General features: G+C 56.2%; 8 protein-coding genes across 8 annotated transcripts; 3 read left to right on the forward strand and 5 right to left on the reverse strand.

The window, feature by feature from the left end:
- Window positions 1-767: 767 nt before the first annotated feature.
- On the reverse strand, window positions 768-2,306 carry FA10DRAFT_291545 (hypothetical protein; the record flags this gene model as incomplete). Its single annotated transcript, XM_025524361.1, has 2 exons — window positions 768-1,420; window positions 1,625-2,306. 2 exons carry the CDS (start codon window positions 2,304-2,306, stop codon window positions 768-770), a joined length of 1,335 nt encoding a protein of 444 aa, XP_025381482.1.
- Window positions 2,307-5,417: 3,111 nt separating this feature from the next.
- FA10DRAFT_258397 (hypothetical protein) lies at window positions 5,418-6,734 on the reverse strand (the record flags this gene model as incomplete). The annotated part of the gene is made up of 3 exons (XM_025519905.1): window positions 5,418-5,809; window positions 5,995-6,053; window positions 6,160-6,734. 3 exons carry the CDS (start codon window positions 6,732-6,734, stop codon window positions 5,418-5,420), a joined length of 1,026 nt encoding a protein of 341 aa, XP_025381483.1.
- A 997-nt stretch (window positions 6,735-7,731) lies between these two features.
- FA10DRAFT_291548 (hypothetical protein) lies at window positions 7,732-9,399 on the reverse strand. The gene is made up of 2 exons (XM_025524362.1): window positions 8,550-9,399; window positions 7,732-8,135 (listed from the first exon to the last, which is right to left on the reverse strand). Exons 1-2 carry the CDS (start codon window positions 9,122-9,124, stop codon window positions 7,814-7,816), a joined length of 897 nt encoding a protein of 298 aa, XP_025381484.1. The 5' UTR covers window positions 9,125-9,399; the 3' UTR covers window positions 7,732-7,813.
- A 232-nt stretch (window positions 9,400-9,631) lies between these two features.
- FA10DRAFT_258399 (hypothetical protein) lies at window positions 9,632-10,657 on the forward strand (the record flags this gene model as incomplete). Its single annotated transcript, XM_025519906.1, has 2 exons — window positions 9,632-9,989; window positions 10,065-10,657. 2 exons carry the CDS (start codon window positions 9,632-9,634, stop codon window positions 10,655-10,657), a joined length of 951 nt encoding a protein of 316 aa, XP_025381485.1.
- A 41-nt stretch (window positions 10,658-10,698) lies between these two features.
- FA10DRAFT_299574 (hypothetical protein) lies at window positions 10,699-16,465 on the reverse strand. The gene is made up of 2 exons (XM_025524740.1): window positions 12,515-16,465; window positions 10,699-12,442 (listed from the first exon to the last, which is right to left on the reverse strand). The coding sequence occupies exons 1-2, from the start codon at window positions 16,261-16,263 to the stop codon at window positions 10,822-10,824; spliced, it is 5,370 nt and encodes a 1,789-aa protein (XP_025381486.1). The 5' UTR covers window positions 16,264-16,465; the 3' UTR covers window positions 10,699-10,821.
- A 181-nt stretch (window positions 16,466-16,646) lies between these two features.
- On the forward strand, window positions 16,647-20,045 carry FA10DRAFT_44781 (hypothetical protein). The gene is made up of 4 exons (XM_025525495.1): window positions 16,647-17,208; window positions 17,276-18,547; window positions 18,609-18,734; window positions 18,796-20,045. The coding sequence occupies exons 1-4, from the start codon at window positions 16,903-16,905 to the stop codon at window positions 19,720-19,722; spliced, it is 2,631 nt and encodes an 876-aa protein (XP_025381487.1). The 5' UTR covers window positions 16,647-16,902; the 3' UTR covers window positions 19,723-20,045.
- FA10DRAFT_264832 (supernatant protein factor, C-terminal domain-containing protein) lies at window positions 19,820-20,943 on the reverse strand. The gene is made up of 4 exons (XM_025520810.1): window positions 20,662-20,943; window positions 20,247-20,586; window positions 20,084-20,180; window positions 19,820-20,012 (listed from the first exon to the last, which is right to left on the reverse strand). The coding sequence occupies exons 1-4, from the start codon at window positions 20,776-20,778 to the stop codon at window positions 19,982-19,984; spliced, it is 585 nt and encodes a 194-aa protein (XP_025381488.1). The 5' UTR covers window positions 20,779-20,943; the 3' UTR covers window positions 19,820-19,981.
- A 118-nt stretch (window positions 20,944-21,061) lies between these two features.
- FA10DRAFT_277868 (FAD/NAD(P)-binding domain-containing protein) lies at window positions 21,062-22,784 on the forward strand. The gene is made up of 2 exons (XM_025523411.1): window positions 21,062-21,429; window positions 21,489-22,784. Exons 1-2 carry the CDS (start codon window positions 21,106-21,108, stop codon window positions 22,719-22,721), a joined length of 1,557 nt encoding a protein of 518 aa, XP_025381489.1. The 5' UTR covers window positions 21,062-21,105; the 3' UTR covers window positions 22,722-22,784.
- The last annotated feature ends 25 nt before the right edge of the window (window positions 22,785-22,809 follow it).

The raw sequence follows: 22,809 nt of genomic DNA on the forward strand, positions 1-22,809 counted from the left end.
CAGTCAGGACGTGGTGGTTCTCTATGTGCTGCCCAGATGATCCCAACAAGGGTGACGACCACTGAGAGTATCCATCACCCTGCTTGCGTCCAATACTCTCACTCTGCTGGCGTCCAGCATGTACAAGTATTACAGAGAGCAGCCAGCTGCTCAGTATGACCGAGGTGAGCTTCATTGTTGTTGACGGCGTCTGTGGAGAGATCAATGAGGAGCTTTTTGCACAGGCCTTTGAGGGCATTTCATTGCACAGCCACCTCGTCGCCCTTGCGAGCTACACTTGCATCCGATTGGTCGTACGGCTCCGATCAGACCGAAGTTGCTTTCATAATAAAGCTAAGCTAAGTAGGCTTTCATTCTCGTAGGCATGTAAGCAAAAAAATCGGATATAGTAGATTCAGCCTCTCTTGGCGCTCAGGAGTTGACGCCGCACGCAGGCGCCGGAGTCACCTCAGTAGTCAGGGGCAGTCTGGGCGAGCTAGATAGCCCCGTGTCGAGGTCTTCGCTGATGCTTGACCGCTCTAAAGGAGTCCATCAGCTCAGCCGAAATATTTCCTCAACTCCGTCAGCGACGGAGGGCACGCCGAGCGCCCAAAATTCCCACTTGGCTCCACTTGAAAGGCGATATCAATCACACCAACGACACATAACCCACAAGAGTCTCAGGGGAAGGTGTTTATCACTCGGACTTGGGCTTCAGTACTTCTAGGATTACTCAATTTACCAAGGACCGACACAATGATGCAAATAGCTGACAAACGAGCAATAACTTAGTTGGCGCCGCCTTCTTGGTGCAGTCTGGAACTTTTGGCCTTGGTCTTAGCTTTGGTCTTAGTCTTGGCCTTTTGCCTCGCTGAATCCGTTTTTCCCTTCTCCCGATATGTTTTTTGCCTCGCTGAATCCGTTATCCGCTTCTTCCGATATGTTTCGACAGGGTCTTCGTCCTTTTCAACATCCCACCAAATATCGGGCGCTGTTGTGACCTCGACTAACCCGGTCGATACTTCGGGCTTCACGATCCACCTTTGCGTGCTCTCGTCAAGTGTTGTGTAGTCAAGCTCGTGATTAGGCTTGTTCATAGCAATTTCGCGTCTCTCGTTGTCTGCCCATTGAGACACGAATGCAAATTCTCTCTGCTCTGGACAATAGAGACGCCGCTCGATGAGTCCAAATGGATTGTCTACGGCGGAAGCCACCCACGATGGGTGTGCTTCCTTGAGTTTGTTTTCTTCGCTTTTTTCTATGGCCTCGAAGATCGAGATGTTGAAGTCAAGTGCTTGCTTCACGGCGTTCTTGAACCACGTCCGCAACAAGTAGTTATTGAAGGTCACCCATCTATCCAATATCGCCCGGTTGCCTTTAACCCTTTTTGTGAAATTCTTTCCTTCGCTCTTTTCGCTGCACTGGAACCTTTCTGAGGACCCTGACCCAGAGTGATGAAGAGCGCTTGCTCCTTTCGGAGTAGAGTGGCGTGACTGGGGAAATGTAGATGAGTGGTGAAGGGTGTGATGGCCTGGTTGAAATTGCGACGGGTGCTGACCATAGTGCTGATCTGGTGATGGATCTTTCCACGACGACAAACGGCTTGATGGACCATGATGAATCCAGTCCTCATCGTACTGCTTACCTAAGAATTGAAGCGATTGGTGATCATGATGATGTATCGATGGATCTTGCCGCGAGGACGAAAACCCGGATGGACCATGGTGCCACCCGTACTCATCACTTTGAATGCCCACAGATCGATGCGGGTGCTCAATATCGTGATACAGCCACTGTAGATGTTGTGAGGATGAATCGTTGTGGTGACCTTGCCACACATTCGACAGGTGTGAAGGTATCACCGATTGGACGGCCTCTTTGTCTGATCTTGGGAAGTGCCCAATGCAGGGTTTCGCTTCCATCTCAGACAAGCTGTCAACAGGGTGTTTGCCTTTTCCAGACCCCATCCGTGAAGGCGAGAAATCCCTTAATTCGTCACACGTTTGACGGATCTCTTCCATGTTGAGCTTTTCCAAGCCGAAGATGTCTTCGGACGACATCGATTGAGACAGAGGTCTCTCTTGGGAGTTCTGGGAGCTTGGTTCTTTCCCCTTGCCCTTATCCTGAGCTCCAGATCGATCAGTCATGACATGATGGCTGACGTCATCGTTAGGCTCCCAAGACATGGGTTCCCAAGACATTCCCAAGGAAGCTTGGTACGGCCAAAGAGGGTGTCCACCACCTGGCAGGTTTCCAGCAGGATATGCGAGCCCCGCAGAGAGCTGCCAGCAGCCCAGAGAGAGGAAGATGACCGAGGTGAGCTCCATTGTTGTTGATGGTGTCAAGAGATCAATGAGGAGCTATACATTGCCACTAATTATGCCTTTGTGGGTATTCCATCGCACAGCCATCTCGTCGCCTTCACGAGCTACGCTTGCATCCGATTGTTCGTACTGCTCAGGTACGGTCGAGAGCGCTTTCATTCTTGTAAGCAAAACAATCGTATAAAGCAGTTTCAGACTCTGTTGGCGCACAGAAATTAAAGGCAGCCCATCGCCTTCGGTTGCCCCGGCATGGCGACTGATGAATGATTGTACACTGGTTGGCACCGCGTCTCATGCCATGACTCCATGGCTCGTAGACACAGAAAGTGCGTGTGGTAAGGAAATGGTACGTAGATAGTCAGTAAAAATCCAGATCAACGACACATGACCCATGAGTCTCAAGGAAATGTGTTTTCTACTCGGGCCTGAACTTCAGTAAGTCTAACGTAAGGCACTACCACACTATCATTCCTGTGAGTGCTCGGCTAGAGAAGTCATCAGGGACAAGTAGTGCAAACAGCTGATGTGCGAGCGACACTTTAAGTGGGGCTACCCTGTTGGCGCTGTCTTTTGTACTTTGCCCGTTTAAAGCTAATTCCTTTGCCAGCCTCTCCTCATAACATGTGACAGGATCTTTCTCGTTCTTGGGCCTCCAATCTTCGGGCATTTTCGTGACCTTGACGGTTCCGAATTTTATTTTGGCTTCAAGATCCACTTTTGCGTGCTCTTATCAAGTCTAGGAAGAGTGCTAGTAGAACAACCAAGGACCGACACGATGATACAAATAGCTGACAGACGAGCGTTAACTTACTTGTGGCTGCGTTGCCAGCACTGTCTAAGCTTTCTGGCCTTCTTCCTCGCCGCTTCCACTCTCCGCTTCTCCCGATAGAGGTCTTCAGGGTTCTTGTCCTTTTTATCATCCCACCAAATATCGGGCGCCGTCGTGATCTCGACCTCTCCGAACCTTACTTTGGGCTTCACAATCCAGCTTCGCGAGCTCTGGTCAAACGTCAAGTAGTCAAGTTCATGACTAGGCTTGGTCATAGCAATCTTGCGTCTTTCATCATTCGCCCATTGAGACAACAATGCCGAATGCTGCGGATCTTTAAAACAAAGGCGCTGCTCGATGAGTCCATACGGATTGTCGACGGCGAAAGCCGCCCACTTAGGGCCTGCTTTGTTGAGTTTGTTTGCTGCGTGCATTCGTATGGCCACAGGTATCGGAACTTTTTTTTTAAGTGCTTTGGTCACGGCGCTCTTCAAGGAAACCGGCAACAACAGGCTATTGAAGGCCGCCCATCTATCCAATAGCGCCTGTCTGCCTTTCAACCTTTTTGTCTCTCTATCTCCTTCGCTTTCTTCGTTGCCATGGGAACTTTCTGAAGACTCCGTCCCAGAATGATGAAGAGCGCTTGCTCCTTTCGGAGTAGAGTGGCGTGACTGGGGAAACGTGGACAAGTGATGAAGGGTGTGATAGCCTGGTTGAAATTGCGATGGGTGCTGATTACAGTGCTGATCTGGTGATGGATCTTGCCGCGACGACAAGTGACTTGAAGAGCGATGATGCATCCAGCCCTCATCACACTGCATGTAAAGGAATTGAAAGGGTTGCTTATCATGACAATGTGTCGATGGATCTTGCCACGACAACGAGTAGTCTGAAGGACCATGGTGCCAACCGTACTCATCAATCTGAGTGCCTATGGATGGATGCCAGGGCTTAACATTGTGACGCGGCCATTGCAGATGTCGTGGAGTTGGATCGTTGTGGCGACTTTGCCACACATTCGAGAAGTGGGAAGAAGGTATCGACAGGATAGCCTCTTTGTCTGATCTTGGGTAGTGTCCAGTGTATGGACTCGCCCCCATCTCAGACAAGACATTAACAGGGTCTTTGCCTTTTCCAACCCCGAATCGTGAAGGCGAAAAATCCCTTAGTTCGTCACACGTTTGACGGATCTCTTCCATGTCAATTTCTTCCAAGCTGAAGGGAAGATCTTCGTCTCGGTGCGACATCGGTTGAGACAGAGGTCTCTTTAAAGGGTTCTGAGAGCTTGATGCTTTCCCCTTGCCTTTATCCTTTGGTCCAGGACGACCAGTCATGTCATGATGACTGACGTCATCGTTGGGCTCCCAAGATATTCCCAAGGAAGGTGGGACCGCCAAGGAGGATATCCACGATCTGGATGGGTTCCAGCAGGATATGCAAGCCCTTCGGAGAGCTGCCAACAGCCAAGTGCGACGATGATGAGCGAGGTGAGCTCCATTGACGTGGATGGTGTCTGTAAAAGAGATCAGGAGACACTATACGCAACCGGTACTCATATCTTTGTGGGTCTCCCATCGTACCCCCCCACCTCCCTCGCAGCCCTCGCGAGCTGCGCTTGCATCCTATTGGTCGCCCGGCTCAGACCGAAGGGGCTTTCGCTCTCGTAAGCATGTAAACAAAAATTCCGGATTCAGTAGTTTCAGCCTCTGTTGGTGCTCAAAAATTGAGGGCGGCCCGTCGCCGTCACTTGCCCCGGCATGAGTGACTAATGAAACAGAATTGTTAGCTGTTGATGCGGCGCATCGTGCATGACTCCCGTGTCTCCGAGACACATAAAGTGCGTGGTGTGAGCGAGCGGTATATTTGATGAGGTAGTTGGAGCGCTCGCTTGCACCATCAGACACAAAGCTGAAAAAGTCGAAGCCGTCGGAAACATCGTTCCAAATTGAGACTACGCAGCAGTGCAGGAATGAGTGAGGTGTTACAAGAACACATGGAAAAAAGTTGGCGCTTTATGTATGAGGTCCCACACGATCAGCATGATCATCACAGACTCCATCAACGACACATGACCCACATGAATAGTAGGGAAGAGCATATATTACTCGCCTGTTACTTCTCGCGTACACGCTCCTTTTTCTCTTTAACCATTTACACTTTGTTGACTAAACGATCGGGAGCGCCGACAGCTTCGCCATCGCCGCGACAAGCGGGAGCCGGAGTCACCTCAGCACTCAGAGGCAGCCTGAGCGATCTATATCGTCTCGGATTGAGGTCTCGCTGACGCTCGACCATCTCATTAGAATCGATCAGCTCGGCCGACGTATTATATTTCCTCAACTCCGTCAACGACTGCGGGCACGCCCCGAGTGACCAGAACCCCGACTAGCCTCCTGTCGCTGCATCTCCCTTCTTTCCCGTCTTTTCTTTGTATCCTTCTCCACCCGCTCCTTGAAAACTATGACGCGCGACTTCACTGTCGAAGGCCACCAATCATCGGGTGCTGCCTTGACCACTTCTTTCCCGGACACTATTTCGCGCTTCATGATCCACCTTTGTGTGTTCTCGTCAAGCCTCATGTATCTAAGATCGTGGGTAGGGCTAGTCGCAGCGAGTTTGCCTCTCTCCGCATTTGCCCATTGAGACACAAATGCGTGCTGTTCCGGATCTGAGAAGTAGACACGACCCTCGACAGGTCCAAATGGATTGTCGACGACGGAAGCCACCCAAGAAGAGCCTGCGCGGTGCAGAGCAAATCTTACGTCTGATTCCACGGCACGGTCGAGAGGGATGTTTTCTTTCAGAGCTTTCACTACGGCGTGTCTGAAAGAATTCAGCAGAATGTCTTTGTTGAAGGCTTGCCATCTATGTCTTGTTTCTTCGGTATGGAAGGCAGCGCGGTTCTTTTCGCGAAAGTGCGACGGGCGCTGATCATGGTGACGTCTTGGAGCTGAAGCATGCGGAAGACCTTGCCTTCTGTGCTGGTCGTTGTGTTTGTCCAAGGGTTGATGTAATTTCTCATCAAGGTGATGATACGCTGATGGAGTATTCCACAATGGCGTATATCCAGATGGCTGAGGACTCCACCGGCCCTCAACCTTTTGAATGCCTGATGGTTGCTGCTGGTACTGAACATTCTGATACCCCAGCCATTGCAGATGTTGTAAACGCGGGTCGTTGTGGTGACTTTGCGACACATTCGACACGTGCGACGGAGGTGTCATCGGCTGGCCGACATCTTCGTCTGATCTTGGGTAGTGTCCAGCAATGGGTCTCGATTCCATCTCAGCCAAGCCGTGACCGGGGCGATTGCCCTCCACGGGTCGCCATAGTGTCGACGGGAGATACTGGAAGTCATAAGGCGCGTTGAGAAGTTCATCCACGCTGAAGGGAATATCTTCGGGCAGCATCAGTGGATGCAGAGGCCTCTCTAAGGGTTCTTGAGAGCTTGGTGCTTTCCCCTTGCCTTTATCCTTTGTTCCAGGACGACCAGTCGCGAGATGACGGCCGACGTTATCGTTGGGCTCAGAAGGCGTTCCCAACGAGGGGTTGTTCGACCAAGGATGGTATCTCTCACCTGGATGAGTTCCAGCAGGATATGCAAGCACTGAAGAGAGCTGCCAGCAGCCAAATGCGAGGATGATGACCGAGGTGAGCTTCATTATCGTAGTTGTTGTCCGTAAGAGATCAATAGGGGCTACAAGCAGCTCACACCCATGCCTTTATGGGTGCTCCATCCCACAACTACCTCGTCGCCCTCACGAGCAACGCTTGTATCCGACAGGTCGTTCAGTTCCGACCGAAGGGGCTTTATTTTAAGCCAGAGGGGCTTTCATTCACGCCAAGGGGCTTTCATTCTCGAAAGCAATTGTAAGGAAGCTGGACACCTGCGCGAACAGGGGCTTTTCGAATGTATTTTGCGACGAAGAGAAGAGGGAATCTCAGGGAAAAGGGCTCGTTTATATAGGCATGCGCCGCGCTGCGACGCCTGACTTATCTTTGGAATCCGAGCTTGAGCGCCTACTTGAGGGCGCTCTAGGAACCCCGCCCGCCCCTCCCCCCCTCCCCCCTCTCCCCCCGTCTGCGCTGCGCAGCAGGCGATGGTGTACTTCGGACGTCCAGCACGGTGAATCAGACCCGAGAAACAGGACCTAGTGGAGCCAAGCGAAATAAATCATGAGCGCCAGAACTAAACGAGAGCGGGCGAAAATAGGGAGTACACAGGGCCTCGGGGCGTCCAGGACGCCTCAGAGCCCTGACAGTGTAAGCAAAAAAATCGGATATAGTAGTACTTTCAGCCTCTCAACCTCTGTGTACGCTCAGAAGACGACGGCTGCCCGTCGCCTTCGGTTGCCCCGACACGCATGACTGGTGAAACATGATTGTGTACTGATTGGCGCACCGTCTTATGCATGACTCGCATAGTTCGTAATTACAGAATGTGCATGTAGTAAGCGATTGATCAGATGGTGGATCACGCAACAGTGCAGAAGCGAAAGAGATGTCACGGAAATGAATGGTGAACAAGTTGGCGTCATATGTGTGAGGTTCCACGTAAGAGCATGAACATCATTAATTACACCATCCAACGACACATGACCCACATGAATCTCAAGAAAAATTGACACTCAGGCTTGGACTTAAGCATTTCTAGGATGACGAGGGAAACTAAGGCCAGTAGAACCATCAAGTGCCGAGAAACCGTAACGCAAATTGCTGGTAGCGGAGCGCTGCCTCGATTCTAGCGAGTCGGCTTGCGCCCTGGCGCCCGTCTTGACTTTTTTTGCATCAACTCATTTGCTCGCATCCTCTGATATTTCGAAACAGGGTCCTCCTCCTTTCCCTGGTCCCACCAAATATCGGGCTTTATCGTCACCGTCATTTGTCCGGACGCTACTTCGGGCTTCATCTTCCAACTCCATGTGCTCTCGTCGTAATTCATGAAGTTGAGGTCGTACTGAGACCTATTCATAGCGATCTTATGTCTCTCCTCGTTTGCCCATTGTGACACCTCTGCAAGTTGTGGCGGCTCTGAATAGAAAGCACGCTCCTCGATGGGTCCGCTTGGATTGTCGACAGCGAAAGCCACCCATGAATCGGGTGCATCATGCAAACGGTTTCTCTTATGTGCTTTGGCGGCCTTGCGGATTGAGATATTATTTTCTATAGCCCTACTCAAGACGCTTCTGAGGGAACCCTGTATCACATCCCTGTTGAAGGTCCCCCACGTATCCCTAATGTCACGTGTGGCTCTCATTCCGCCGTAAAAGGTCGCTTCATCTGAACATCCCTCTTCTTTTCTCTCTGCGCTGCATTGCAAACCTTCTGGAGGCTCTAGGCTGGCGGTTACGGAGTGGTGCGATGGTGGAAACATGGACGAATGATGGAGGGTGTGATGGCCGGGTTGAAAGCTTGATAGGTGCTGTTCATGGTGATGATCTGGCGATGAATGATGCCACAATTGCGCATAATCATACGGTTGAGACTCCCTCCAGTCCTTGGTGTTCTCAATGCCCACGGGTTGATGCGGGTGCTGGACTTCCTGATACCCTTGCCATTGCTGATGTTGTGGGTGCAAATCATTGTAGTGACTTTGCCGAGCATTCGACACGTGCCACGGAAATGTTACTGCCTGCGCAGTGTCTTCGTCTGATCTTGGGTTGTGCCCAGCATTGGAACCCTTCCCCATCCCATACCAACCGTAATCAGGGTGAGGTTCCTCCACGGGACTCCGTTGATCTAGTGTGAGGTCCAGGAAATCATATTTGTCAACCTGATCCATGCTGAGAGGAACGAATCCAGGCGACATTGGCTGAGGCAGAGGTCTCTCTGGGGGGGCTTGAGAGCCTGATGCTTTCGCCTTGCCCTTGTCCTGGGTTCCAAGATAGCCGGCCATGACATGATGGTAGCCTGTCTTGTCGTGCACCCAAGGCATTCCCAAGGACGGTTTGTTCGACCGAGGAGGGTATCCGCCACCTGGATCGTTTCCAGCAGCATATGCGCAGAGCTGCCAGCAGCCCAGTGAGAGGATGATAAGCGGTCTGAGCTTCATTCTTGTTGAAGATGTTTGTGAAGAGATCAATAAGCCGTGCGCTGCCCGCCCTTATACCTTTGTGGGCAATTCATTCAGAATTTGTCGCGCACGTTGTCCATATCCTAATTCGCCACCTTTCACCGCTTCATCCGATTGGTTGCTCGATCCGGACCGAGGGAGCTTCTTGCCCCTCGATAAGATGTTTATGATTTGTGAACGGAGTGCTCAGAATACTGCAACCGTTGGTCCCACATATGAACGCCTTAACATCGGGGCGAACGTGTAGAGAGAGCCGTCCTTCAAGCTAAACAAATAAAAACAAAAACAGGAACTGCAAAAAAGTCAAGCTCCTTTCCCGATTTCCGGATTAGGTGACACACCACACTTCCCATCAGTATGTAAATGGATTCGACAGCTTCACTTGTCGACGGCGGCACGAGGCAAGTGCTAGAATCGAGGTCGTCGTTACAAGGAGCACAAGAACGCGCCGGGCAGGACCATAAACAGAGCAGAGCTTTGACAAAGATGGTGCCGGCCCCGAGGGAGGGCAACAGAGTCGATCGGGGAGTCGAACCCGGCGCGCCGAAGGGGCAAAGGGCAGAGCAAGAGCCAGGGTCACAGCGAGCTGAGACTGAAGAGACTGAACGGGGCAAGGTGGAGGCTGTGAAGGAGAAAGAAGAAGAGGAGAAGGAGGTGGCGGTAGAGGCGAACACAGCTGGTGAACGAGCTAAGGAGGCTGAAGCTGCAGCGCAGACCGAGGAACAGGCCGAGGAAGAGCGAGATGAGACAGAGCAAGAGGAGGACGGAGACGTCGATGACGGAAGGAAAGAGGGAGAAGAAGGAGCAAAGAAGAAGGGGGAACAAGCACATCCATGGCAAGCTGGTGAGTCGTCCTTGCGCCGTTTGCTCGTGGATGTGAAAAGCTGATGCGCGCTGCGACGGCCTCCCTCTTACAAAGTCTGGGACGCCAATCGAGGAGCGTGGTACTTTTGGAACGCAAAGACGAACGAGACAACCTGGACGAACCCTCTGGAAGGTACTGCCTCTGCAGAGGCCGAGGCGTCGACATCGGGGGCGTCGGCACCGGCAGCAACCATCAGTGACGAAGACCTTGCACAGCTGCACAACCTCGATCCGGACCTGGCCTACCTCGATCCAGGTCTGTATGCCTCCCAGCTGTCAGAAGCTCGCCAGGCCTACAACACATCGCGCGGCGGCGGCGGGTCCTCCAACAGCAATGCCATCGCCGCCGGCGCTTACGCCGCCAAGGGCACCTTTGACGCTCGCACGGGCAAATTTGTCCCTGCTGCAAAGACGGCCGAATATGACCCCTCGCGCCTGTCGCACGCCAATCAGGCGGACCGGCAGATGGGCGCCTTTTTCGATGTCGACGCATACAACGAGGAACGGCGCCGGCTGCGCGAAGAGGAGGAGATGATCGAGCAGGCCGGCGGGTCGAGAAAGCGCAAGCCGACAAAGCAGGACATCCAGTTCTACCAGCAGCGGAAAAAGGAGAAGAAGGCCGCAAAGCTCTCTTGGTTGCGAGATTGAGGCTTCCGACAGAGACGTTGTTCCTCTTTCTTTTTGATCTGCTCTGCATCATACCTCCTGCTCCAATTGCTGATGAAAATGTAATAGTACAAGATAATGATATGAGAACACACACACAAACTCTCTCTCTCTCCTGCTTTTCCTGAACCGGATGGAGAAGAAGACTACCGCAACCCGCTCCTCATCCTCAGCCTCTCATCAGCCATCCGAACCTCGTGCTCATCGACAAGCAGGCCATCGAGCCACGTCAGATTGGGACACGCCATGGCCAGAGTGCCCCGATGGAGCAGCCTCCTCGTCGCAAAGGCAGGCGGTAGCGTCTTGGAGAATGCCTCGTCCGTCTTTGAGAAGAGTGTGGCGGAGGTCACCTTCTTTGCCGGGCCTTTCGCACCCCTCTGCGCTTCGTTGACTTGCTCTTCTTCCTCATCGTCGGCCTGCCCTTCGTCGCCAAGGTGCCCGCTTTCCTCCTCCTCGTCCTCGTCCTCGTCCTCCTCTTCATCGTCGTGTCCTCGCCCGATGGCAGGGTCCCAATCGCTAGGCCGCCGCTTGTGGAAGAAAGACTTTTCATTGAGCCTCTTTTGCCTCTGCAGACTCCTCTTCGCCTCTCGCTCCATCCGCCTCGCCACGTCGGGCTGCACGACGTCTGGATGCGGGATCGGCGGCAGGAACGCCGCCTTTGTCATCGACACTGGATTCGGGCCCGAAGCCAACGCCCCAGAGACGGCGACGACGAGGGGAGGGTAGAGGCCGAGGGTGCATGGGTTCATGCGCACATCCAGCACGTGCAGCTCGACCATGCCCTGGAGTGCCTCGATGATGTTTCGCGTGCGCTTGATGCGGCAGCCGACGAGGCTCAGCCGCTTGAGGCGCGCCATGCCGTGTAGAGAGGGGAGCGTTGCAAAGAGGTTGTGGTCGGCATTGAGGTGCCGCATGTTGGGCGCCAGGTGCGGCAGATCGGAGGGCAGCGACGTCAATTGACAAGCAGACAGTTCCAGGTAGACGAGATTGAGAAAGCGGACGGGGGGAGCAAAGGGTGCAGGAGAGACGACTTGGAGGCTCTTGGATCCACCAAGGTTCTCGAGACTGCCCGCGCGAAAGGCATTGCCAGACAAGAATAGCCGCTTGCAGTCTCGGACCTCATGTGCTGGCCAAACGAGCCCGGCTACAGTCTCCTGCCGACGGTGTTGCTGACGCAGCGAGAGATTTTCGAGCCTCTTGAGCCTGTCTAGGTTCTGAACCTTGTCCAGAGCGCAATTGTCGGCATACAGCGTCCTCAGCCTGCGGGCTGGGTCGACATCGAGGTGGGTCAAGCCTGCATTTCCGCTCACCCGAAGAGCACGCAGTCGTGGCATGGCCGGTACCAGATCCACGCGAGAAAGCCGGTTGTGGTCCAGGTTGAGAGACCTGAGCTTCAGTAGTGTCGATAGCCCTCGCACCGTGACGAGATGATTTCTGCTCAGCGACAAGCTCTCCAGCGCGGGCCAGTGCAAGACATCTGCATTCAGGGCTTGCAAATGATTGTTGCTCAAATCGACGTCGACGAGCTTGCTCAAGTCTTCGATACCTTCGAGCGACTCGATGCCGTTCCCTTGCGCCTTAAGGCTCCGCAGGTTGTACAGGCAGCTCAACGCAGATAGAGACTCGACATCATTAAAGCTCACGTCGAGCGTTTCGAGGTGAAGCAGATGACCAAACGAGACTGTGGCCGGTAGCCAATTGTGGCGGACGGAGAGTGTTCGAACAGTCGATGGCAGGCCTGTGAGGTACGATATCTGGTTATTGTCCCTGGTGAAGATGTAGAGTCAGTGGTGAGAGTCCCTCTCTCTCCTTCTATTGCACGTCTTCCAGGCAACTCACAGCCTGATCTCTTCAAGCCGTGGCAAGAATTCCTTGAGGCGCACGACACTCTCGACTCTCCTGTTGCTCAGGTCGACTGTCTTCATCTCTTCCCAGCCTGGCTCCCAAGGCGCCACGTCGGTGATAGCCTCGAGGATGCGATCGTGCGCGACATTGAAAGAGGCGCTTGTCAGAAACGACTGGTTGAAATCTCCCGCATCGCCCTCGCCCTGCCGTTGACGCCGGAATGCTCCGTAGGACCAATGGGATCTCAAATCGGCACCAGTCGACATTGCACTCGAGGACCTCGCTAGCGAGACGGCGCCCTTTCGCGTCGGCGTCTCTTCGAGCTCCTCACCAGCCATCCCATCGTTGAGCGTAATTTCGGCCAGCTCCTGGAGCAGTTCACCGATCCTCTCGGCCTTGTAGGAACGGTCGAAGCTGCCACCGCTGCTGCCCGGCATGAACTCTTCGTGGATTCCGGGTCGGTCTCCTCTTGCCTTGCCAATGCCGTACATCGGTCCAGCAGTCTTGCCGTCGGCAAAACTGATCGACCTGGGTTCTGGTCTGGCCGGGGAGTCATCCCTTTCTGGGGTGCGCATGGCCGTGTGCGAAGCGGCCGTCTTCAGAATCGATCTTGGTGGGTTGGGCGACGCCGTAAAGGGCCGCGAGGGTGAGGGCGTGTGGGCGGCATGGGTGTGCCCGCTCTTGATCTGAAGGGCAGGGTGGGGAGGCGTGAGCGGGGCAAAAGACCGATGTGGTGGGACTTGCAGGTCGTTTGCCCTGGGCGAAGAAGCCGTGCTGATCGAGTCTCCCTCGGTAAAGACGACCTCATTCTTCAGCGCAGAGCCCGATCGTGCATGTGCTCTCCATGGCGCCGCTGCCACTGCTGCTCGCTGCTGCTGCTCCTGCTGCTGTCGAGAGGAAGAGGCAGGCGAGAGTGGGCCGTTGATTCGCCGCGTATCTGAAGCAATGCTCTCAAAGTCACGAAAGGGGTCGCTGTAGTCGCTGCTCTGTTGGCCGCTGTTCTCAGCGGCTCGTCGAGTGCGGCTGTTGGCGTCGTGGAAGGCTTCTCTGATATCGTCGAGACCTCTTCGAAGCACCTCGGAGCGCTTCTCGGCCCCAGGGCGTCTCGCGGCCCCACCGCTGCCTCTGTTGCTCACCCACTTGTTCGCCTTACGGTCAAAGCTCATCCGTCCCCCACCAAGGAGGTCCATCTCATCCTGAGGCACATCTTCGGGGGCAATCCGAAGCATACCTCCGGCTCCTGCTGCCGTGGCGGCGTGCTGGGCGCTCTGACGTGCTCTCGATGAAGCAATGGCCTTCTGCGCCACCTTTGCGGCGTCTGCGTCCTCATCGACACCCTCGGCCTCTTCGCCTTCCGTCGTCCGCCATTCTTCCTCTTCATCGTCCTCAAAGCCATCGACGGGTCTGGAGATGCGCTGGCTCGGCGACTGCACCGAGACGAGGGGCAGACGCGAACGGGACTGCCTGTTCGACCACCTCTGCTCAGCCCGGTCTTCGGCATCCTGCTCCTCTTGAATCTCGCTGTCGACCTGAGCAGCGGCGCTCCAGCGCCTCAGAAGCTTCATGGGTGATTCGCGTTGTGCCTGGGCTGAAGATGAGGATGGCGAAGACGAGCCCGGTGGTCTCCTCCTCTGCGACGCCCGTTGAGGGCTCTCATGGCTTGTCAACCCCTCGTCCTCCTCCTCCAGGTCGTGTCGCATCGAGGCCCTGGGCGTGGGCGCCTTTGCGTCGCCCCTGCTGATGCTCAGGATCGATCTCGAAAGCGTCGCTTGAGGACCGATGGTGGTCGCCGTGGCAGGATCACTTGCCAGTCTGGTGTTTCGAATAAGGTCCATGAAGCCGGGCGCCTCCCTCACATAGTCTCTTCTGGCTTCCTGCAGACCCACACTCTTTCGTAGAGACACCTGGTCTTGTTGTCCTTCGCTCTCCTTCCACCACCTCGGCCGCTCGTCAAGCCTTTGTCTCTTGCGTTCCCTCTCCCTCTCACGCTCCCCCTCGCGAAGCTCTTCGAGGTCGTCTTCGTCGGCACTCTCCTGCCGTCGCTCCAGCACGTTTGCCAAGGCCGAGCCTCGCTGACGGTGCACAGTCGCTGCAGCAGCGCGGATCCTCCGCTCGGACCGCGGTGTCTCGATGACATCGCGATGCCGAGCGCGGTACTCTGGCGGAAAGAGGCTCGACATGGGTCTCCCGTTGGCGCCTATACGCGCCGGCGTCGCCTCCTGCTCTTCCCGCTCGACCGAAGGTGTGCGAGGAATGGGAGGCGAGGGAGAGGCAAAGGTGAATGGCCCCCTCGGAGGCGACACCTTGGCCTCTGCTTGCTTTGCAAATTCCTGTGGCCCCTCGTCGTGTGCTTTCTCCGCAGATCCGCCTTCTCTCGGCTCCCGCTCCTGCTCCTGTGACTGCTCCTGTGGCTGCTCCTGTGGCTGCTGCCGAGGCGGCGGTGTGGGAGGGTCAAACATGCGCTGCAGCTTCGAGGGAGAAAACATGTCGCCCTTCCAGCCTTTTCGTCTCCCACCGGGGCCCTTTGGCTGTGCCCATGCCGGCTTGAACATGGGCGGCGGCGAAGCCACATCTGCGTGCTCGATGAACGTCGCTCCTTCCTCTGCCGTGACGGCCTTGCTCGTGCTGGCCTCCTGCTCCTCTCCCTCTGGCTGACTCGAGCGCGACACGATGCGCTCCCTTGCCGTCCCAAAGTGCTCGGCGTCGGGAGCGCCACCCTGCCGCATGTTGCGCGAGCCCTGCTTGGCTCCCGAGCTGGAGCTCGATCGACTCGCCGTCGAGGGGACCGGCGACACGGGTCTTCGCTCGACGAGGTCCTCGGGTGCCGACGAAGGGGAGTGGCTGCCCCGACGTACTCGACGGTGGCTTGGGACGCGCTTCGACGGGCTTGAAGGACCCGCTTGCAGCTCCGAGTCAGTCAGTGCTCTTCTTTCGTCGCTGCTGGTCCGATGCGGCGACGACCTCTTTCGCCTCTCAAAGGCCGAATCGAGCGAGGTGGCCGAGCTCGCCAGCGGCTTGGCCGTGCTCGACGTCCTTGCGGTCCCGTTGGAAGACGTGGCTCGCGTCAAGGGCGGCATGTCTTGGTCAGGGAGCTGCTCTTGGGGATCTAACTGGCTCGTCGATGCAGCAGCAGGTGCATGAGCAGGAGCAGGAGCTGGAGCTGGAGCTGAAGCCAGAGGAGCAACCCAGCTCTCGTCGAGCTCCTCAAAGCCCGGCATGGCGTGCCAAGCTGTCCGCAGCGGCGGAGCGTCCTGCGCTGGCCGCGTGCTAAGCTCAGAGGACGTCTCCTGCTGCCGACTGGACCCGGGTGCTTCCTCCTGCGTGTTGAGGCCGGTGTTCATCGACGATGACGACAACGACGAGGGAAACGAAGCCTCCTGCCCGACGCTAGGCACGCCGCGGACGATGTCGGCCTCGTTGAGATCGACCATCTGACCCGCACCGAGGCTGTTACTCCCCCGCGAAGGCTCCTCCTGCTCGTGCTCATGCTCCTGCTGCTCCTTTTGGCCGTCAATTTTGCCCGACTCGCTCTCGTCCTCGCGCCCCTCCTCCTCGTCGATCTGCAGCGGCGTGGGCGGCCGCTTGCCCGGGGAAGAGGGCACGGGCACGTTGTTTGGCGTCGAGGACCGCGGGTGGTAGCTCGTGCCGGTGACGGCCCCTGTCAGCGCGGTACCAAAAGAGGAGGAGCCATCGTCGTCATTGTCGTCGTTGTGGGCGTTGGAAGGCATGGGCGAGCCCTGCATTTAGTAGATGGAGCAGGGAGCACGATCAGGAGACACGCGCTTCTGGCTGGCCCCGCTCGCCGGCGAGGAAAAGAAAGAGCAGGAAAGAGAGCTGAGCTGGGCTCCTCCTCACCGCTCTGTATGCAATGCGCCGCCTCGCTCAGAGGTGTTTGACAGAAGGGGTGTGTCGAGGTTCGAGATGGAGGTTTTCCGTTTTTAGAGCTTGTGCATTTGGCCCTGCGCCTATCGACGGACGCGTTCCAGGAAATCAACACAGACCCTGGCCTCGCCATCTTTTCACCGCCCAGGACGCTGCTCATCACAAATTGCGGGCCTTGACATTCATCTTCCCGACAGGCCGAGCCGTTTGGGCTTCTCTGTATTGCAATTCATCCTGGGAACCTACGCAGAGATTGATGGACAGACTGGACGGAGGCCACTGTCAGTGTCGTAGCACAGCATCAAAGTCACGTGACACCACGCCTGGGAGGTGTTGTTCTGAGACGCGTCCAACATCCATCACAGCCAAACGATCACAGTCGCCATCATCAACCCCCGTCACTATCAAATCTTCTTTACCGACTCAAGTGCTACAGATCTAAACAGTGAGAACATACAGCAAGACATCGGCGTCGCGCGCCGTCGACACAGATCACAGACATGGACGTGCAGGAGCTCTCGGATCTCTTGACGTCTTCCACTGCGCACCTCAAGGAGCTCCACGCCCAGCTCGGCCACCCGCCGGACCACCTGCAGGGCGCGCTCACTGCGCTCCACGACGCGCTTAAGCAGGCTGTTGATGGGCAGGTCTCCAATGTCGAGAGCGAGGTCAAGGGAGCGAGGGCAAAGGTAGACACGCTCGAGAGCGAGTGCCAGGAATTGCGACTTGCGTTGGGGGAGGCCAAGCCAAACAGGACATCCGCGGGAAAGAGGAGCAGTGAGAACAAGAATTGTGGGACAGAAGAGGTGAGCAGAGAAAGAATACATGTCGAAGAGATGCAGCGTCATGCTGACCTTGATCGAATCCCGAAAGCTTCCCTTGCTGCCTCGGATCAGCGCGCTGCAGTCGGAATGGCAGCGACTCAAGAACTTGCACGGAACACGAATGGCGCAGGTGAACAAGATCAGGGACCAGCTCGAGGCATACAAGCCGTTGCTGGGCAGCTTTGTTGCCTCCTTGTCAGCGCTCGAGGCCGAGTCGCCCGCTTCGTCAAAGTTCGAAACCGTGCCCGTCTCGTACATCAACACCCTCAACGCCAGCCTGGCATCGTGCGCCAACGAGGTCCAGAGCAGGCGCAAGGAGCTCGATGCAACTGTGCAAGCCATTCTCCAGCTCTGGTCTGAGCTATGCTACCCTCCGGATGTGCAGCCCCAGTCCAATGGCTCGGCCAGCTTCGACTCACTGATTCTGCGACACCTTCGTCTTCAGCCCTTGTGGGCAGAGGTGGAGATGGTCGACGAGGAGGGCAACCCTATCGAGGCAGCCGACGGCATCGAGACAGAGTACGAGTTCCGAGGAGAATTTGCGCCCGTCGAGACACTCGATGGAGATGAGGGCGAATCGGCTCCCTCGTCAGGTGGGGCATCGGTGCCAGATTCGACGCCGACAAGGTCCTCTGGATCGCATGCTGCCCTCGGCCCTGCTCCTCGGCTTATTGCTGCGCACGAGCTTGCGCCGCTCAAGGAGAATCTGAATCTTGCCAAGGCCAAGCGTCAACACCTCGAAGACGAAAAGACACGGAGAGAAGAGCAGATCCAGGCCCTCTACGATGAGCTCGTCGAGCTGTGGATGAAGTTTGACGTGGGCGAGGAGGAGATGGATGCCTTTGTCCAGAGCAACTGCGGCTCCACTGCCTCAGTCATCGAGGCCTACGAGTCGGAGCTGCTCAAGATGCGCGAGCTCAAGAGCCAGCACATGGCCCTCTTCATCTCAAAGGTCCGACAGTCGATTGCCGACCTCTGGGACGAGATTCGAATGAGCCCAGAGGAGAGGACGCAAGACTTTGAACAGTTCTTCTACGACCTCGACGACGGCAGTGGGCAGATTGACGCAGGCGTCGAGCCGTCGGACGAGCTGCTGAGGCTGCACGAGCAACACGTTGAGGTGCTCAGACGCGAGGCAGAGCTCAAGCGGGTGCCTCTTGCCCTTGTCAAGCGGTACAGGGATCTGCTCGACGAGGGCAAGGCGCTCGAGGAGAGCGCAAAGGACCAGACGAGGCTCATGGGAAGGGGAGCCAGGGGCGACCCCGGCCGATTGCTGCGCGAGGAAAAGACAAGGAAACGTCTCAAGATGCTCAAGCCAAAGGTAAATTCTCGCCAGCTTGGCTTCTTGGTACGGAGCTCACCAAAATCTCCCTTTTGAATAGCTCGAAGACGAATTGCAGCGAGCAATTCCAGCGTGGGAGGCCGAGACGGGCAAGGTATTCACAGTCGATGGCTCCCGCTTCATCGACGAGCTGGTGGCTTCCATTGGCGAGGCAGCCTCGAAGAAGGTGAGCACGCGAGTCTAGACATCTTTGTTACAAAGGCGACGCTGATCACTTGTGCATACAGCGTCCGCGCGTTGCGTCGAACGCGGCGAGGCCGGTCTTGGGTGCAAGCGATGCCCAAAATCGACAGCCTGCGGTGGAGGCCACGCCTCAGACAGGCAACAAGCGGCAGCGACTGAATAGCAACATGACAGGCAGTACCGTCAAGGGCGGCGCAAGCAGCAGCCGACTCCTGTCGAACAGCGTCAGCCAGAGCGGTAGCGTGTACGGCCAGACTCCTAGCACGATGCAGAAGCCATCCTCGATCAGACGGCCGCCCGCCATGGCTCCGACACCAACGCCTTTGTCGATGAGGCCCCAGAGCAAGGCGGTCAAAACAGCCTCGCCAACGAAGGGATCCTCATCATCATTCGGCTTCACCGCCCCCGCCAACAGGCAGGCAAATGGTAACAGCAACAGCAGCGTGGGCTTCAAGGCACCTGCGAGCTTCCGCCCGAGACCGTCGTCGTCGATCATGGGTGGTGGTCTGGGCCAGGCGCAGGTCCCCAGAAATACATCGCACAACAGTGTCTCAAGCATCGACACAAACGCAACAACGGTCGTCCACGCCTTTCCCCAGCTTTCGCCGTCCCGAAGACCAAAGACGACCATCGACGAGGGGACCAGCACGGCAAAGAGATTCAAGAAGCGAGGCCCCTCACTGGCGCTCCAGCCCTCACTACAGTCTTCGTCGGCTTCGGCATTCGCAAGACCGAGCATCTCTGGCGCAGGCGCCACCATCCGCACCATCTCCTCGTCGTCCTCTAGCTCGTCGCTGTCGGCAGCGACAACAACAAAGAACAACGGCCCGAGTCCCAATTGGGCCGTCCTGGAAGACGGCGAGGAGGGCATGGACGAGGGCCTGCTGCAGGGCGACGCCATCGAGGCGTATGGCCTCGATGCAGATGACCTGCCTTCCATGAGAGGCGAATCCAACTTCCTCGTTGCTTGACCGACCGGACCTTGTTCTCCCTCTCCAGTGTAATTGCGCCCCCTCCCCTCCCCCTTCCCCATCTTCCCCCTGTGCATATAGGCTTTCCTGCTTTTCTCTGTATTTTCTTCCCCTTGTCCCCCGCATCTGGGACGCCCTCGGTGGCCCAATTGCCTTTGTTCAGTCCAGTACATGGCGAGAAAGGCAGACTACGTCTTGTCTGTCTTCTTTTTGGAAGGTCTTATTCTTCTCGAGCAGGTTGGAGAGTGAAATACAGATGTTAAAACGCTGACGACTTGACCTCGAATTGGCTAGGGAAAAGGGCAAAGGATGCGAGGGTCAGCAACGAGAAGGGAAGCAGGAGCGCATAAACGTGACTCACCGCTTGACAAAGTACACTTGGAAGGCGCAGGCCCCGACAAGCATGAAGGCCTGGATGATGGACCACCACTTGACCCTGGTATTTGTCGATTCGGCCGCTGTCGAATTGAATCGTCAGCAGATACTCTCTCAACAAGCTTCCAAAGAGAGAAAGAGACACCCACTATTTCGGTGCACCCGCTCCCTGATGACGAGGTACTCTTGCTCATCCTTGACGGCCTGCAATGCCGCGGCCAGGTCCCTGATCTCGCGCTCGATGGGCAGCATCTCGCCGTCGTCTGCGACGTAGATGATGCCGTGGACGTTGAAGCTGACCGTCTTGTCCGACACGGTGCTGAATTCGTTGCTGAAGCAGTACGTGTAGCGGCCCGCGTGCTGGGCAGTGAAGCTGTAGGTGCCCGTGTCCTTTCGGACGAGCTCAAAGAGCTTGGCTTGGTTGGGGTCCGTCAGGTAGGCATCGATGTCGAGATGGCCCCCACCTCCGACTTGGTAGGTCAGCGTCATCTGTCAGGGCAGCTGTATCAGCTCTCTCTCTCTCTTTTCTTTCTTTCGTAGCAGCGCAGACTCAGAAATACTGACCTGGTCCCCGGGGTTGAGGTCCTCGAAGAAGCACTCCTTCTTGCTCGGCAGCAGCTCGACCATGTGTCCCGAGGCCGGCCGCGCCGACATCAGCGCCACGATCGAGACGAGAAGCATGATGAGAAGGCATGACGGCGACGATGATCGCATCCGTCGCAACAAAGATGCTCCTGCTGTCCCCGTCTTCATCCTTGCTGGCTGTTGGTAGTACTCGCCGCCCTTGCCAGCCTGGAGGTGAGGTTCGTGAACGGAAGCTTAATAGAACCGCTACTGCTGTTGAAGCCACGTGGCGTAGCATATAATAAAAAGAGAATTTGTATTTGGTCGTAAGAGCACGAATAACAAGCACGATCTGGAAGAGAAAGAAGTCACGAGTCAACAGATTTCTTCCCTCTGCATTGGTCATCCCCGGTGGAGGCGTCCATCTCCGTTGAGTCACAACCAATGACTACTGCAGGAAGAGCAGCCGTCGTCGGAGCCGGGCCGGTAGGATGCCTCACGGCACTGGGCCTGGCTCAGAGGGGCTACGAGGTGGATCTCTTCGACTTGCGGGACCGCATTGTCGCGGATGCGCACGAGGCGCAAAAGGATCCGTCGAGGCAGCGCAGCATCAACCTCGCCATCTCTACACGCGGCCTTGCTGGGCTCGCGGCCGTCGATGAGGCGCTGGCGGAGACGGTCTTGAGCAGCGCAGTACCTATGCATGCTCGTATGATCCATACAAAGGCCGGCGAGCAGATGAGCCAGCTGTACGGCATCCACGGCGAGGTGAGCCCGGAGTTAAGCGCCACCGCTCTGCAGGCAAAGCTGATACCTCTGCTCTACAGTCTATCAACTCCGTTTCGAGGACCCTCCTCAATGCACTCGTCGTCGAGCACGCCGAGGCGAATCCGCGGATCAACGTCCATTACCGACACAAGCTCAAGCACATCAACTTCCATGCACGCTCTCGCCGCCGAGAAGACGAAGACGAGGATGAGGACGAGGTGCAGCTGCAGTTTGCTGTGAGCGGCAAGGATGAACGGGAGGGCATCTACACCGCCGACGTTGTTTTTGGATGTGACGGCATGCATTCCATCGTTCGCTCAGAGATGGCCAAAGCGGTCCGCATGGACTTTTCGCAGTCGTACATCGACAATAGCTACGTAGAGCTGCACATCCCTGCGGACCCCAACGGCGACTTTGCACTGGATCCCAACCACCTTCATATCTGGCCTCGTCACGACTTTATGCTCATCGCTCTGGCCAACCAGGACAAGTCTTTCACTTCGACGCTCTTTGCACCCTCAAAGGTGTTTGACGAGAACCTCTCCTCTGCCAAGGGCATCTCGGACTTCTTTGATGAGCACTTTGCCGATGCCGTCGATTTGCTCGGTAGAGAGGCTCTGATCAGGGACATCAGCCAGCGAAGACCGAGCCCACTGGCCACGATCCGATGTCGGCCTTACCACTACAAGTCCCGGGCGATTCTCCTGGGCGATGCTTCGCATGCGATGGTGCCCTTCTACGGGCAAGGCCTCAATTGCGGCCTCGAGGACGTCAGAGTAATGCTCGACCTCATCGACAAGCACGCAGGTCCAACAGCGAGTGTCGATCTATCCACTGGTACCGACATCTCTTTTGGTCCTCACAGTCGTGTCGACAGCGGCGTTCATGTGACTGGTCAAAATGCCAAAGCGACTGCGGCGTCGGCTTCTACGAAAGCGAAGGCTAAGCAGAGGGCGGTGGCACTTCACCAAGCCTTTGACGCATACACTTCGAGCAGACACAACGACTTGGTGGCCATCTCGGAGCTTGCCTTGGACAACTACCGCGAAATGTGCAGCCGAGTCGTTTCCACCCCGTACCTCGTCCGGAAGCGCGTCGACAACATGCTCATGAAGGTGCTTCCCTCGGCCTGGTGGGCCAGTCTATACACAATGGTCACCTTTTCCAACGAAGGCTACCACAAGGCACGAGAAAGGGAGCGACGCCAGGCCCGAATCCTCGGCGGCCTCGGCTGGTCAGTCGGCTTTGCCGGCGTGGCCGCCCTCTTCTTGGCACGGCGCCATTTGTACTAATCACGTTGTCCTAATTGTACCATACTTATATCCTCGATAATACTGACAATGCATCGACAAGCTCTGAAGAAAGGAAGGGAGGAGAGAA

This window comes from Acaromyces ingoldii (genome assembly GCF_003144295.1).
Source record: "Acaromyces ingoldii strain MCA 4198 unplaced genomic scaffold FA10scaffold_1, whole genome shotgun sequence".
Classification (NCBI taxonomy): Eukaryota; Fungi; Basidiomycota; class Exobasidiomycetes; order Exobasidiales; family Cryptobasidiaceae; genus Acaromyces; species Acaromyces ingoldii.